The sequence below is a fragment of the Gallinula chloropus genome, assembly GCF_964237585.1.
Source record: "Gallinula chloropus genome assembly, chromosome: 23".
Taxonomy (NCBI): Eukaryota; Metazoa; Chordata; class Aves; order Gruiformes; family Rallidae; genus Gallinula; species Gallinula chloropus.
This window is the reverse complement of record NC_140108.1, coordinates 727,095-743,630: the sequence shown is the minus strand read 5'-3', so window position 1 is coordinate 743,630 and position 16,536 is coordinate 727,095. Positions and strand designations below refer to the sequence as shown.

The following is a 16,536-nucleotide window of genomic DNA, read 5'->3' as shown; positions in this document are numbered from 1 at the left end:
TTTCGCTTTATTTATTTACTTACTCTTTAAAGGGTAAGGTGACAAGGGTTACTGAATTTGCTTTTGCTTCAATTTGAGCTTTCTTGCCAATTTTATTAGAATAAAACCAATAGCGTGAGGTGGTTGCCCCTTTGGGTGAGTGCTCAGTCTTTATAATGTGGAGCAATAGTTTTTTATAAAACTGTTGTGAACTTTTACAAAGTTAAATGCATTTAATGTAGCAATATGAACCCTACAAGTACCTGAAGGGATGTTGTAGAGAGGTTGGCCATGGTCTCTTCAGCCAGGGGACAGGAGATGGGACAAGGGGCAATGGGCTCAAGCTGCCCCAGGGCAGGGGCAGAGCAGCTGGGAGGGAAAAGTTCTTCCCTGGCAGAGTTGTGAGGCTGTGGAACAGGCTGCCCAGGGAGGGGCTGAGTCACCTCAGTGAGTGTTTAAAAAAAGGGTAGATGAGGTGTTCAGGCATATGGTTTAGCTTAGGACTGGAATGGTTGGACTTGATGATCTTAAAGGTCTTTTCCAACCCTGTGATTCCATAATATGCTTTATTCAAGGCATATTGTAACTGTGTTATTTATGCTGCCTGTGTCTCATTCTGCATGACAGCAGAGCTTCACTTTTCAGCCTTTAGAAAAAGCCTTTCATTATTTGCCTGATTCTGGTTATGTTATTTAACAGTATTAGTTACATATTTTTGTTTGTTTTTTCTTTTTAAGAAGTGAAGGCTTAGTTATGGGTGCCTGAAAATCAAGCCAACTTCATTATGGGAAAACCCTGAACCAGCATAAAATGCAAAATGTAACTTGAAGTTGTTGTTTCCTTCTGTAGTCAGACGTAAATAAGTCTGACGTGTCTTTGTTGAGCTGGGTCTCAGGTACACTGGTTTGGGGGACTTTTCTGAACAGAACTGATACATTTCCTGCCTTCTAACCACAAGATAGGCTGGCATGCTTTTTTTCTTTAATAACATCCTCAACCTTGCCCTCTCAGAAGCCACTGTAGTTTTGCAGTTCACTAGTTAAAAACTTACACAGGGACTGAGGGGTTTTGATGGTCTGATTACCACAGAAGTTGAAACACAAATGGTTGGAGAAGAGCATGGAGGGAAATGTTTACCTGTGTGACTGGTGTTACTTCTCTGATGTAGCTTTCTGTCCTCTCCTTGATGCAGTAATCATTCCATCACTTTGAAAAGCTGATAGAGTAACTGTTGGTGAGCAATTTGTGGGACTTGTCTCTGATTGCTTCCTGCACATAGACTCTTCCCAAAAAGGGGCTGAATTGTTTCACAGATGTCATGTAAGAATTCTACAGAAAGACATCCCGAGGCTCTGGGCTGTTACTTTAGACCAGACTTCCACAACCAGAGTGTTGGCAACTTCAAGAAAATCCTGGTGCCAGCAGTTGAGGAGGCCAGTGCAAAGCTGCTTCAGGTCAATGTGGAATTTTAGTCTTCCCTTTTCTGGCAGAGGATTGTCTGTTTGCCTTGGTTATTATTGCATCAAAATGGGGCGTTTTGTATATAAAAAGGATGGAAAGATTAAATTTATTTGCAAATGTCAGCTGTATATGAAACTCTCAGACTTAAAGGGAATACCATACAGCATTTTTTTTAGATAAAAATCAAGCTTAGTGTTTTTGCTGCTGTTTAGATTGATTACATTAAGAATTACAGTGGTAGCTGTATGTCAGCTCTGATGAGAGTCTGTATTTCAGACAATAATTTTCTTCATTTATTTTTTTTCTTTCAGAGCAAGACTGCAATTATGGAACAGAAACCCAGAAAATGACAGAAAAACATTAGTTGCCTTCTTCTAGGACAGTCATGTTGGAAGGATTGGTAGCCTGGGTCCTCAACACCTATTTGGGCAAATATGTCAATAACCTGAACACAGACCAACTTTCAGTCGCTCTTCTGAAGGGTGAGGCTACATGGAATTTCCTGTAGTGTTTTCATACTGTGATTTTAAAAAAACAAAGGAAAAAGTTATGTTTTCTTTATTAACTGGAAGGTGGAATAGAAGCAATCATTTAATACCATGTTCAATGTTTACATAAACCCTTTTGAGTTTTGTGTTAGCGCTTTTGCCTTTCAGTAAATTCTCTTGTGTTCCTATCTTTGTTGCTTTTTATCAACATTCTTAAACCAAATTTGAAACTTTGAAAAGTATGCTTAGCATACCTTATCAGCATCTTTAATTTAAATAATATTTGAGTGTCATTTCTCTTAACACTGTTCAGTAACTGCCCTCTTGGGACACTATGGCAGAAAGCACCCTGCAGTCTTTCTCTCTTACCTCTGGGTGCTAGTGGTTACTCACTAGTAATTAAGTCTGCTGTTTTAGGTTATGTTACATCACAAGCCTTGGATATATACATAATGTTCAAGTTGACATTCTTTAACATAATTTTGTTAAACAGACAGGTTTTAACAGGGGTTTTTTTTTGTTTTCTGCTTTGTGTAGGTGCTGTTGAATTGGAAAATTTGCCACTGAAGAAGGATGCTTTGAAGGAGCTGGAATTACCATTTGAAGTGAAGGCAGGTTTGTATTTTGCTTGTGTGTGCAGGACAAATACTTATAAACAGGAAGCATTGCATATTTTTGAAGAAACTTTACCTGTGAGTCAGAACCTTGGACAAATGAGGTAGCCTGGTTTTGGGGTAATCTGTTTTGGTTTGGCTGTTTCTTACACTGCTTTTTCTTTCAGGCTTTTCAACAGTGGTAAGTTTGTTTACACAGGAATCTGATAGCATCTCTGTTTGGTGTATCTAGGTTTCATTGGCAAAATAACTCTACAGATACCTTTTTATCGGCCTCATGTGGATCCATGGGTGATATCTGTCTCAAAACTGCACTTAATTGGCGCACCAGAAAAAAAAGAAGATTTTGATGAGGAAAGAGAGAAGTTGCAAGAAAGAGAACACAAGAAAGCCCTTCTTCTGGCACTTGAAGAAAAATGGAAAGTGAGTCATACTTTTCTTTCATGGTGAACAACAACTGCTCTAGGGGATGATTTAAGTTTCCTAACAAGTGTGAGAACAAATGCATAGAAACTTAAGTTACAGTTTGATTCATACATGCCAACTCAGTGCAGTTTCTACCCCACCCCAGCATGTTCTGTCCCTCATATGTCTGAGATAGTGAAATGGGTTTTTTTCTTTCTCCTTGCTCACAGTAATTTCAGTCTAACAAGGTACTTGGTTTCCTGCTGTTACAGTGGTGGTTAATGTTTATCCCTGTTTTCTCTTTTAGAAGGAGCGTCAACAGAAAGGGGAGTCTTACTGGTACTCAGTTACTGCATCTGTAGTCACAAGAATTGTAGAAAACATTGAAGTAAGCCTTTGTGTTGTAGAACTTTTCCCACTTGTTAAGAATTACCCATGTCCACTGTCATTCATATTGTCTAGACCTCAGAGATGTAAATTAAAGGTAGATGTTTGGCAAGGACAGTCCTTTTTCAGATGGAACCTTCACAACTTTATACTTAAACTAGTCCAGGTGGGGACTTAATGCAAAAGAAGAACCCTTTATCCCACTTTTGCCAAAGGAAAAACATCAATTTTGTTTTTAACAGTAGGTAGATAATGAATTTGCATGAAATCTTATGGCTTTTGCTCCCATTAAATTCTTGTAGTTACAAACCCACCGAAATACTGATTTTTTTATGAAGCAGAAGAGTGTGATTTGTTTTGATAAAAAGACAGTTTGTCAAGAAACAAATCTCAAGAGATTCTGCAGGTCTATAATTTTGATCCTTTGACTGTGTGTCATTTCTCAAATTCTTTAATTATTCTTTTTCCTCTATTAATAAAAATGTGACATGTGTCTCATAAGTTTCAGAATGACTCAGAATTGTGGCTGTTATGCTCTGTTGCTTTTCTCTTTGTCAATCCTGATGGGGTTAATGACATTATAGCAACGCTTACATCACTGATCATTTGTATTTAAGAAGCAGAAGCTTTCTACATATGAATTGCTAAAGATGGTCTGCTGACCTCTGTGAAAGGCCTGTCCTTTTTCATTATGTGCAGATTTGGTTGCTTTCTTCATGTGCATTATTTGGTTATGTTTCAACTTGGAGGCAGTTTGGAAGCAAGATACCTTAGGCTACTTGCTTTTCCTGACACGTTTGAGAAGAATGTATTTAGTGCAGGAGCTAAAGGAGAGAGTATTTATACTTTTCTCAGTCTTGTCTTTTACACTCCCTGAGAAATTCTCTGAGAAACAACAGCAACTTGGTGGATAACAGCAGGGTAGTGAAAAAGTGCACTGGCTTGTGAAAGTGGCTGGTTGGTTTTGGGGGCAAGAGCAGCAGGGATTTAGTGGTATCTGTGCAGAAGAGCACCCTAGAGGCTACAAAAGCAGAAGTGAAGGATGGGATTTGTGAGAGGTCTAAATAACTACCAGAAATTGTTTTGAGAATTGCAGAAATTAAATATTAAATTGCTTCAGGATTAACAAACAGTACTGCAGTCCACTCTGGTAAATGTAAAAGGTTGTCTCTAGTAACGTTTGGGTTTCTTTCTGTCTAGTTAAAAATTCAGGATGTCCATTTGAGATTTGAAGATGGTGTCACAAATCCCTTGCAGCCATTTGCCTTTGGCATATGCATCAAAAATGTATCGATGCAAAATGCAGTCTTTGAACCAGTAAGTATAACTTTTTGTACAAGAACTCAGGGCAGTTAAGACGTGATGCTGTATTTTATGGGTGCTAGTAAATATTTAGTAAAATGTATGGCATTTTAATAATCTTCTGGTTATATTGATTCTGGGCATTTCATGTTGTTTATTATATAGAACTAAAAACTACATGGCACATGGTGTGTGATCTTGAGTTTACTCTGCTTTTTTCTATTTCAGGTAGAGAAGCTGATGCGTAAAAAACAGTTGGATGTTGCTGACTTCAGTGTTTATTGGGATACCAACTGCACTTTACTGGGTGACCTGCCTCCTGGTCAGCTACAGGTACAAGAGAGAGATTGTTGTTCTTAGTCTCCTTCCTATATTGCTGACCTAATTGACTTAGAATTTATTTGATCTGGTGCTTTTAAGAGCAATAGAAGTTAAGTTTTCATGCTATAGTGATAGGATACATGTGAAAGACAAAAACTCTGCTGTGAAATACCTTGGTTTACCTTTGAAAATGTTCAAGAGGTTGTTTTTTAATGGACTGGCTGCTAATGGAGTGTGCTCTAGTATATGAAACTATTGCATCCTAGTAAGTGTTGTGCATTCACTTCTTATAGAATAAATTTGTTTATAACCCACAGGAAGCAATGGATAAAAGCATGGAAAGTCGTGACCATAATTACATCATGGAACCTGTGTGCACTTCTGCCCTTCTGAAGAGAAATTGTTCTAAGGAGCCTTTAAGATCCCGCCAGACCCCACGGCTTGAGTGTGACATTCAGCTGGAGACTATACCCTTGAAGCTTTCACAGGTAAATACCAACCATCTTAATTTAACTCTGTGTCTGAAACAGACACTGTGGAGAGGGAGGGGAAATGAGGCTGTCATTTACCAAACAAGTTAGTGTTCAGGGTGGCTCGGGTGTCTGTGTGCTGTACTGCACACTGCCTGATGGTTAGTCTCAAACAAAATGACTGGTGAAAGAAGAGACTCCTTTATCTTTTGGTTGTCACACTGCCTACAAGTTGGTACTTAGACACAGAGTGCTTTTCCTTCCCACGTGCTGAAACTGTTGCTTGTACGTCAGTGCTTCTGAAGGTTCTGGTGGTAAAATGCCACCCTGTGTTATCTGTCTCTAAGGAAACAGCTGCTGATTCAAACAGTGACATACTTCTAGGGTTCAGAAAAGCATAGTAGTGTTTTGAACAGCTTAAATATCAGCTATTATAGCATAAAATTAATATATTTTAGAGATTTTTGTTTTGGAGGCAGCTGAAAAGGTTGTTTGGTTTAAACCAAGCACTCCTGCAAGTGATTCTTGGGGAAAAAAAACACATTATTGTTTGTTTATTGTAGCAATAGGAGGGATGCACGTGGGGGTTTTTAGTCTATAGAATATCATACAGCGACAGACATTGGGTTGATAATCTGATGTAGAAGGAGATTTCATTCTGTGTGTTTGTAAATAAGACTGCAAATTGAATGTCATGCATTAACTACTAGCTACTAGGGGAAGGAAGATGACACTAAAGCAAATTAGGAATTATGATTAACAGTCTTATTTGGAAGCCACACGCAGACCATTAATGCAGATAAACAAAGCCCTTGGTTGGGTTTTGTTTGTTTTGGTTTTTTTCAATTTGCTTTGGAAAGCACTCCAGTATCACCTCATTGATCTGTGTATTGTTTTACTAAAAGATGCAGTATCAGCAGATCATGGGATTTTTAAAGGAACTGGCTAGAAAGGAACGACAGCTTAAATTCCGCAAGTGGAGACCCAAGGTTGCAGTAACAGAGAAGTAAGTGTGTCTGCATGTGTGGTGGTCTTAATAGGATACAAAAAACTGTACTAGGGAGACCAGAACGAAGACAAAAATGGTAGGTAATAATGTTATTGTTCCCCTACCTCATAAATCAGTTTTAAATTGTCAAACAAATGATTCTCACCTGAGGCTTTAAATCCTCCTTTCACAGGCTCTGAGAGCTGAAATTAAGTTGAAAGTTCCACCTCTCCCATGCACACTGTGGTGTGCAGAAATTTTCTTTGTGGAAAGGAGAAACTATTAAGTTTGTTTTATGGATAAATAAGAAAGATCTTCAGACCAGAGGTCATTTTGTTCTCTGTGCCTCAGCTATGCTAAATTCCACCAGGGTGGTGGGGATTTTGCAGAGTGCTGTTCTGCACAGTTAAGAGAACTAGCCCATGTACACTGTAATACTGATGCCTTTTCTGAAGAGTTGCCCTCTGTTTTTTCATTGAACCTCTCCTGGACCTTTCACCAGTTGACATGCATTTGTAGGGGGGTGTTTTTTGGGAAATATTGGTAATACAATAATTTCAACGTTTCAGCTGCCGAGAATGGTGGATCTTTGCTTTGAATGCTAATCTTTCGGAGATCAGGGAGCAGAGACAACGTTCCACGTGGGAGTTTGCATTGCATCGGGCCCAAGATGCAGTATCTTACACTGACATGTATTACAGCAAGCTGAAGGGGGAACCACTATCCACTGCAGAGCAGGTATTTAGATTTCAGTTTTCTACAGTGTGGATTAATCATCTTCTATTTCATTTCTCACGCCTTCTCAAATTTAAAATCTGTTCCAGTTCAGAAACATCCTTAGTTTTGCTGCATGCTGTTTTCACTGAGCAGACTGTCTTTTGGCCACAATTGGGTTTCTAGTGTTTGAAACCTGGCCTTGTGGGAGGTGTGTGTGGCAGGGTGGTTCTGGTTTTGCTCCGCTCTGCGAAAAGCTGTCTTTTTTAAGCTGTAACTGGTTTTCACCAAAAACAGCTTTAATTCTCATAGAATGCACATGTCAGCCTGTGACATGCTTTCTTAACGTGCCTCTGTAGACTCAAAAAGTATTTGAATATCAAAGCATGTCAGGTCACCTGTATGGTTGGGTAAATTTGAGTAGTTGACAGTGGTTTTGGGGATGCCTTGGTGGTGTTTTTGTCTTTGTTTTTCCCCAATTGATTTTAGGATGAAGAATTTGGAGGAAAATAGACCCTACTAATGAGCCTGTGTCCTACTTCAGAACTAAAAAAAAAAATCTGTGAACTATAATTAGCTGCATTTTGTCTTGAGGTGTATTGGGACTTTCTCGTTAAATCAGTTCAGGGCAGCATGTACCTCACCTGTCTTAATTACAGGTGTGATTCTGTTGATACTTAAGTTGTACACAGTCCTTACATGTGTTATTTAGACCTAAATTGTTGGAGTAAGTCAGCGTACTGTCAATTTTACAGTACCTGGCACAGCAGGAGACTTACTTTCATACAGCTTGTATTGTATTCAGCAGTGAAATGTTGCAAGGCCAATGCCATTGGACTAGAAAAATGTCTTTTGCTTTCTTGTTCCATCATAAATTTTTTGAGACATGGGTGAATCCTAAAAGCTTCCACAAACAACTTCATAATCAATACATAGAAGGCTATGTGTCTAAGTAACTGTATATGAATACTACATTGCCTAATTTATGCAGTTATTTTCCCCTGCCTTCTTTACTCAAGGCAGAAGCTTTGTTCCCTCCTAGCTAAGCCAGGTATTCTGTTGGATCAGGCTATTTCTGTGGCATAAATTTTGTGCTGCAATTCTTGCTTCTGATACATGATAAGAGGGTATAGTTGGGAAGGAATTCTTTCCATAAAAAGTGTTAAAATAATGTATTTGACAATGCACATAAACTTTATTTGTAATATGGGGGAATATTAGTGTTAGAGTTGCCCACATGTCTTCTGTTTCTTTTCATGTGGTTAGGCACTGGGCTACTATCATTAATGCCATGTTAGCTTTTTCTATGACTTATTTACTCAGTGTGGAGATGATTGACATGTTTGTCAACAAGGTGCTGTATTCTTTTAGTGCAGTTACTTTACCTTTTTTTGTCTTTTCAGGCAGAAATGCATCGTATTGAGGATGAGCAAACTTATGAGGAGTTGAAGATACTGTATGAGGTAGTTCATGATAAAATTCATGATCTAGCTGAGGTGAGGAACATTCTGCGTACAGGGTAATACTTGGAATCTTTAAGTGAATTATTCTGAGGTATTATGTTGTTCTGTGTTAGCATGTATTTGCTTTGATTTAAAAGTGTGGCACTAATGCCAAAATTGCAAACAGTGCTTGGTTCCTGCATGTTGTATCACTTGCAGAGTGAAATCTTTTGTCTAATTGTATGATGATCTTTATCAAAAGTATCTTTCCCCTGAATTCCTGGGGTAAGTGCTCTTCATCTTGAAAACAGAGAGAAGGAAATTAGGGCCTAGAATACATATATGGCTGAAGTGAGCCTCATATAAATGGCTTCCTGAGCATGCTTCATGAAATACGGAGCAGCCTCTGGAACAGTACAGGGTTGTCTGTCTTTTAAATACAACGGCTAAAATGTAGAGCTGTATTTTGTGGTGTCAAATGACTTCTTACTTGGTTTATTGTTTGAAGATTAAGATTTAAATAATGCCTTACTGCTTTATATATGGTTATGCAGCAGTTAACTGATGATATTTTATTATTTATTTGCTGCTGTTCTCCTCATATGCTGTGTTGTGATTGGAAATAGCTCTCCTGGTATACTGAAGAGAGCTGAGTAAATGATGGGGTTGTATTTTTACAGTGATGTTTTTGTACACCTGTGATACTCTCTCACTTACCAGCAGTAATGTGTATGTCTGATGTCCAAACACAGAGTGTTAAGGAGCCATTGCCTGATTCCCCAGGAGGTTCCCCTACAGCAGAACCTGCACACGGCGGTAGCACTGGAATGCTGCAGTATCTTCAGTCTTGGTTTCCTGGGTGGGGAGGTTGGTATGGATATAGTCAGCAAACATATGAAGGTGAACCTTTTGAAGGGCTGCTGCCAGACCCAAAGGAACAGTGGAATCCAGAAGACATCCTAGGTATGGAAATAAAGGGTTTCTGTTTCTTTTGAAGGCTGTTCCTGCCAGCATAGTTAGATACATGGTAAAGGTGAACAGAAACAGCTCTTTGGTTCTGTACTGTTAGAAGCTTACCCATGTCAACAGATGTACCTAGGCAGTAGAGCCTGTCTAAAGCTTAACAATCTCTTAAAAAAACCCCTCATTAACTGCTGTAACTGCTTATTTCTAAAGCAATAAATGTATATGCTTCACTACTATAGATATGTGAGGCATGTTATCTAGCTACAGATACTTATGGCAGAGAAATTTGGGGCATTTCCTGTTCAGGTGGGTACATTAACAGTACTGGGTTGTTGGGGTCTTGGTAAACTTTGATTTACATTCCCTTTTATTTCATTGAAGGTAATATGCAGGTTTTTTTAAGGAGGAAGGTATATCTGCTCTGGTTTTTGTTTCTGTTTGTCATCCCTAGAGCTTGGGAAGTCTTATTTTCGAATTGAGAGAAAGTTCTTTGCTCTTGAGTAGCCATTCAGAAACTTCACTTATTTAATACATTGTTTTGTGGCTGTTTTTTTAATTAGGTGCAGATGAATTTTTTGATCCTGCTGCAGATGCTTCTAGCATGAATACCTTTACAAAAAGAGATCATGTCTTTGCTAAATTAAACCTACAGCTGCAAGGTGGCTCTTTCACTCTGTTGCATAAGGAGAAGAAGGCTGTCCGTGCTGAGGAGACTGCTTTTATGCAGCTGGAATTTTCAGGTATTAAGTCAATTTCTGTTCTTTTTCAAAAAAGACAAGAGCTTTGTCTGCCTTCAGACCTTCCTTTGTTTTTTGTTTCTAATTTGCTGAATTATATACCGAAACAAAGTTCAAAATGAAAATGTGAAAACTCACAGAAACTGTGAAAGCTCACAGAAACTGCAAAAGTAAGTTTCTCTCCTCAGACAGGTGAGTGATTTCAACACAGAAATCTAATTTTAGACATTGTTATGTGTGAAAGGAAGGCATCTATAGAAATACATACTTCACAGTCATTGTAATACATTCCCAATTTCCATGTTTAATTTTTTAATAGAAATACATATAAGCACTTCCAAAAGATGTTTGTTTCATGATATTTCTTATCTGTAAAATTTAAATAAAACCTATGCTTTTGTACTAAAAGAAAAAAAAAAAGCATTTTATGTATATATGTTCCAGGTGTAAAGATCTTAGCAGAATCTCTTCCTCGCAGAAATTCTTCCCTTCTCAAAGTCCAGCTTGGTGGTCTTTTTGTGAGGGATTTGGCAACAGAGGGAACCATATTTCCTGTTCTTGTTTCCCCAAATCCTGTAAGTGAAAGAATATTCCAAAACTCAACACATTTTTTACTTGGTTCTTGTCTTAGCCCAGAAAGAGAACACAAAAGTTTTAAACCCTTTTTGGGCATACATTTCCCTTCCCAAAGATGCTCTTTAGGCTTGTAACTTGAACTTGCTTGTTTTATGTGTTGAAAAGTTGTTGAACAGTATCTGATTTTTGGAACAATCAGCATTGCTGCTTAATCAGTGATTGTACTTTTTTGTAAAGCTCTTAGTACACAGTTGAAATAAAACCTTAGTTGGACCAGTTACACTGAAAGTGGAATTTTGGAAGCTTTTTTTCTCTTCCTAATGAATTGCTGAAAAGATTTCAAATAGCTCTTCTCAGCAAACAAAACTTAAGTCTAATTCCACAAGAATTTCTCATGTGTCTTGTACTTTGTAATTTGTAGAGAACTGACTGAAATTTGCACTTCAGACTTCGGTCTGTCTGCTACCTGAGTAGATAATGTTAACTTCTTAGTCATATTTCTCTTGTTTGACTAAAAACACACATACATTAGTCTCAGACTATACCTGTAGTTCAGTTGTGACTATAAGACTAATACAGAAAATGCTTTATACTTGTATCAGTTGGCTTGGGTGATTTCATCTAAACAATCCTTTTCTTTTAAATTCTTATCAGCAAAAAGAGGTTGGCTGCATGTCTTCCTTTGGACTCCAGAGTTTGTCCTCAGAAATGACTAATCAGAACACTGGTAAAGATTTCATTTTATGTTTGGTGATAACAAGCACATGAGAGAATTTAATTCCTACAAATCATAAGGTTCAAAACTTGAATGTCTAGAGTTTGAATTCATGGAAATGCTTTTTCCATATGGTAATGATAAAATCATAGGTGCTTTGTTCAGACATAGGGGGTGTGCAACCTGACTTTAAAGAAGAAAGGTATTTCAAGGAAATGGGAGTTGCATTTGCTCTTTGCCTTGGTTTAAAAAAAGAAATAAATTGTTGGTAGTTCAATAGTAGGACCCCAAAGCTTTTGTATGTGCAAACATGTTGAATTCAGTTGATTGTAGAAGGTGATCATAATACTTGCTTTTCTGTTGCTGAAGAACTTTCAGACAAGTACAGCTTTCAGCTTTCCTTGTAGTGCCAATTAAAAATCAGTTGTTAAATTCTTTGGGGTTTGTTTTTTGCTTTAGTCCATTCGTTTGTTTTGGGTTTTTTTTTTTACAACTGCTTTTTGTAACTCTTTTTTTTTTATTATTCAGTTACAGATCCTGATGCCCCAGTGTTTGAGATGCTTTACGAAAGAAATCCAATCCACAGTAATTTTGAGAGGCGCCTGGAAGTCAGTACAAGACCTCTAAATATCATTTACAATCCACAAGCCATTAAGAAAGTAGCTGACTTCTTCTACAAGGGAAGGGTTCATACCTCAGGTTAACCTTACATGTTTTTTTATTGGGGTTGGGTGGGATTTTTGTGGTATTATATCTTTACCTTTGATTTTTATTTTATTTTTTCATTCTTACAAAGCACTAATGAAAAGAATCTCCACTTCAAATTCAGCAATACTCTGAGTCTCCTCTGAATGATTTTTTTGGAGTTCCCTGGCACAGAGGTGTGGCTGATACCTTTTCTCACAAGATGAGAATATTCCATAAATTATAACAGTGAAGTTTAAAACAAACCAACCAAACCAGTGAACAAAAAAAGACTCCCTACACATTCCATGAGCTTCTTAATGTTTGCTCAAATTCTCCTCTGTTGCCATACTTACCACCCTCTTTCCTTCAGATTTAGCGATGCAGGTTGAAGGTCTGTCAAGGACCAGAAGAAGGTTTGGGAAGTGTTCTTTTTGGTGCAGTTTTTTTGTGCTTAGATGCTTCCTTTTTTCTGTGAAGCTGCCTGGTGTGTAGGTACAGCCAGTGGCTTTCAACTGCTGTGTTTTCCTGTCATATATTTTACTGCTAAAATTGAAAATAGATATTTTCTTTTTTTCTTTTTCCTCTCTTTTTTTTTCTATTTAATTTCCCCAGATTCAATAACAGATGAACATAATTATACCTAGTCAGTTTTCTCTCTCTTGTGCAGGTTTTGGATATCAATCTGAGTTAGAGGCACGAGTGGCTGAAGCTGCCAGAAGACAGTACAACAAGCTGAAAATGCAGACAAAAGCTGAAATCAGGCAAACTATTGATCGTTTACTAGTAGGAGACTTCATTGTAAGTTTTTGCCCCCAGAATGTTTATGTAGGCTTTTTTACCCTATTTTATGGGACTTGAAGCTCTGAAGAGTGGGGTTGGTTGTTGTTTGTTTGTGTGGTCTTAAGAAAGTGGAGGGTTTTACATGCGGTACGGTAGTACGTCTTTTCACAGAATCACAAGGTTGGAAAAGACCTTTAAGATCATCCATTCCAACCATTCCCATCCTGTGCTAAACCATATCCCTGAGCACCTCATCTACCCTTTTTTTAAACCACCCAGGGGAAGGTGACTCAGCCCCTCCCTGGGCAGCCTGTGCCACAGCCCCACAGCTCTGCCAGGGAAGAACTTTTCCCTCACATCTGCTCTGACCCTGCCCTGGGGCAGCTTGAGCCCATTGCCCCTTGTCCCATCTCCTGTCCCCTGGCTGAAGAGACCATCGCCCACCTCTCTGCACCCTCCTGGCAGGTAGTTGTAGGTGGTGACAAGGTCTCCCCTCAGCCTCCTCTTCTCCAGGCTGAACACCCCCAGCTCCCTTGGCCGTTCCTCAGAGGATTTGCCCTCCAGCCCTTTTTGCTGTCAAATAATCCATTTTTGTGGTGCAAACCTGTTGTGATTAATGACAGAATAGTATTTTTCTGTTCTTGACCCTATTACTGAGATGAATGACTTCATACCAACTTATTGGCTCCAGGGTGCGTTGGAGCTTGTTACTTCACACTTCCTAAATTGTGTGTACCCTATTGAAAGATTCTTGTCTAAATTAAGAAAAAAAATCCACTTTTATTTTGCTTTTTGCTCATTCTTCAGCTTTTAAGTAGTAGTGGTACCTGTATCGTTAACCCCAAGGTGCAGAGCTAAGCAGTATTGGTGGAAGGTAGTTGGATTGTATTGTTTTCATTGAACTGAAAAAATAATGATTCTGGAAAAAGTAATAGTTTGATAAAACACAGCCTGTTGCATTTATGGATAGCATGACAAGGATTTATCTGAGCCAGTGTCAGGTAAAAGGTAGATGCCTTTTCTTAGCTATCAGGGAGGTTCACTACCAAGCTTTGATACAACTGATGTGTGGGAAGCTTAGATCTTCAGGTGAAAAAGTGGCTGACTAGATCAGTTTGTTTTGCACAGCTCTTTTTGTATGTGAGGGGAAGCTATTTCTTGTGGGCCATTATTTCTTTCTTCTTTATTTTCAGGAGAACAGCAAAAGCTGGACCGTGTGCCTTGATATTTCTGCCCCTCAGGTGATCTTTCCTGATGATTTCAAATGTGCTGATCCCGTGTTAGTTGTTGTAGATCTGGGAAGAATATTACTTACCAATTCTCAAGGTATGAGCTAGAATTATTGCAGCTTTCCTTTTCTTTCCACCTTCTCCCAGAAACTCTTCCATCTCTGTAGAACATAGAGAGGTCTTAAGGTTATTTCCCCATATGTCTATAGAGTTTCACATAATAATTCTGCTTTAGCAATAGATTTTTAATTAAGGTCAATATACAGTTTTAAAATAACGGGGCCTGGTGTGTTTGGGTTGGGCTTTTTGGTGGTGTTGGGGGTTTGGAGTTGTTTTGGGATTAACTTTCAAATTCAAGGCACCCTTGTGATACCTTCAACCTCTTGAAGGCCGTGAAGAGGTGTGGAGCCTGTGTGTCAGGCACTTGATCATAGAATCATAGAACCATAGAATCATAGAATTGATCAAGAGATCATCGAGTCCAACCCCCCTGCCAAAGCAGCTCCCTAGGACGTATCACTCAGATAGGCGTCCAGACAGGGCTGGAATCTCTCCAGAGATGGAGACTCCACACCCCCTGGGCAGCCTGTCCCAGGGCTCCCTCACCCTCACTGGGGAAAAGTTCTTCCCCATGTTGGTGTGGAACTTCCTGTGCTCCAACTTGCAGCCATTGCCCCTTGTCCTATCCCCACAGACCACTGAAAAGGGGCTGGCTGATTCCCCCTGCATCCCCTTCTTAAGATAATTATAGACTTTAATTAGGTCCCCCCTTAGTCTTCTCTTCTCAAGGCTGAAGAGTCCCAACTTACTCAGCCTGTCCTCATAGGGGAGATGTTCCAGGCCCCTAATCATCTTCGTGGCCCTTCTTTGGACTCTCTCCAGGAGATCCCTGTCCTTTTTAAACCAAGGAGCCCAGAACTGGACACAATACGACCCTAGATTTGATTTTTGTCTAGGAGTGGTTTAAGGTGTAGCTGTTGAATGCTCTTTTGGGAGAGCACTCCCAGTGAGAGTATGCTTTGAATAAACCCTCCAGTTTTGGGGTCACATGGGTCTCTCTTGTTCACATGTGTGCCTACAGCCAGCTCAATGAAAGGACAATTGGTGTCCTTGGCTTGCATCAAAAGTTAAGGTTATTGCTTCTTAACCAAATCGTTGCTTCCTAGGAGAACAATGCAGGGAAATGAAAAGAGAAAGTACAGTACAATGGAACCTGTAAATAAATTTAGACCTACTTAAAATCTGGCTCAGCTCCGTGGTGTGTAAGGATATGTTTAAAAAAGTAGGAAGAGGTATTTATGTGGTATTCCTACAGCTGTACTTTAAAAAGGAAACAATGAGCTGTTCTGAGGTGCAGTGGAAAGCTGAGGTGTCCAGCCCAAAACCATCTGTACTGGAATGTGTTCACTCTGGATATCATTGAATCGTTTAGTCTTTTCTAGCACCAACTAATCTCTGCAAGGTTTTAGTAGTTTCTTTTTTAATAGGTTCAGTCTTAAGGCAAACTAGAAAAGGAACAGAAATTGTTTATGCAGGTTTGATTTGTATTTCCTTGTGAAATTGAGGTGTGGGGCTGTTTGTGGTTGCCTGAGTTTAAAAAAAAACACGTTTCAGTCAGTGTTCCTGCTTTGCAGAGTGGAAAAAAATCCTTGTGATAGTAAAATTAAAGGTGCTGTTAGAAAGTAAAGTTAATTGGACAAAAATGTCTGGTCATAAATATATTGTAGTTAAGTAGCTGTCGTGGTTTTACCCCGGCTGGGAGCCGAGATCCAGGCAGCTGCCTGCTCTTTAAAGGAAAAGAGGAGAGGGAGAAGCGTGGTGGGGGTTGAGGGAAGGGAAAGGAAGGGAAAAGGAAGGGGCAAATAACAACCCCAAAACCAAGAAACCAAAAGCCCGTGGGTTGGGATAAGGATAGTTTACTAGAATAGCAGAAAGATAAAATATAACAATGCTGACAGGGCTTTAGAGTGAAAAATCTCTGGAACTGTTGATACCCAATGCAGTTTCTCACCCAACCCACAGCTCAGGCCGTGCCACCCAGAGCCGTCCTGGAACCCGACTGTCCCCTGAAAACCGCGTGTCCCGGAGCCACCCCCTCCTCCCATCAGCCCCCTTTACATTGAGCAGGATGTAATTGGCATGGAATACTCTCTTTGGCCAGTTTGGGTCACCTGTCCTGGCTTCGTCCCCTCCTTTCTCATGAATAGAGAAATATGAAGAGCTGAGAAAGTCCTTGACTGTCTGACAACAACTAAAAACGTCAGGGTGTTACCAG

General features: G+C 39.3%; 1 protein-coding gene across 4 annotated transcripts in view; it reads left to right on the top strand.

Moving 5' to 3' along the window:
* Window positions 1–1,825: 1,825 nt before the first annotated feature.
* The window catches only part of VPS13D (vacuolar protein sorting 13 homolog D), a gene marked incomplete at its 5' end in the record, with an annotated part of 105,182 nt that continues 90,471 nt past the window's right edge, over window positions 1,826–16,536 (top strand). For 2 of the 4 annotated variants that reach the window (XM_084274448.1, XM_084274447.1), the window contains 17 exons: window positions 1,826–1,922; window positions 2,466–2,543; window positions 2,775–2,965; window positions 3,255–3,335; window positions 4,535–4,651; window positions 4,865–4,969; window positions 5,275–5,445; window positions 6,333–6,433; window positions 6,985–7,153; window positions 8,533–8,625; window positions 9,324–9,534; window positions 10,098–10,277; window positions 10,719–10,849; window positions 11,505–11,577; window positions 12,100–12,264; window positions 12,920–13,050; window positions 14,226–14,358. In XM_084274448.1, coding sequence (XP_084130574.1) covers window positions 1,826–1,922; window positions 2,466–2,543; window positions 2,775–2,965; window positions 3,255–3,335; window positions 4,535–4,651; window positions 4,865–4,969; window positions 5,275–5,445; window positions 6,333–6,433; window positions 6,985–7,153; window positions 8,533–8,625; window positions 9,324–9,534; window positions 10,098–10,277; window positions 10,719–10,849; window positions 11,505–11,577; window positions 12,100–12,264; window positions 12,920–13,050; window positions 14,226–14,358 — 2,227 coding nt within the window. Of the gene's footprint in view, window positions 1,923–2,465; window positions 2,544–2,774; window positions 2,966–3,254; window positions 3,336–4,534; window positions 4,652–4,864; window positions 4,970–5,274; window positions 5,446–6,332; window positions 6,434–6,984; window positions 7,154–8,532; window positions 8,626–9,323; window positions 9,535–10,097; window positions 10,278–10,718; window positions 10,850–11,504; window positions 11,578–12,093; window positions 12,265–12,919; window positions 13,051–14,225; window positions 14,359–16,536 lie in introns of all 4 variants that reach the window. The other 2 variants (XM_084274446.1, XM_084274445.1) reach the window with 1 other exon arrangement.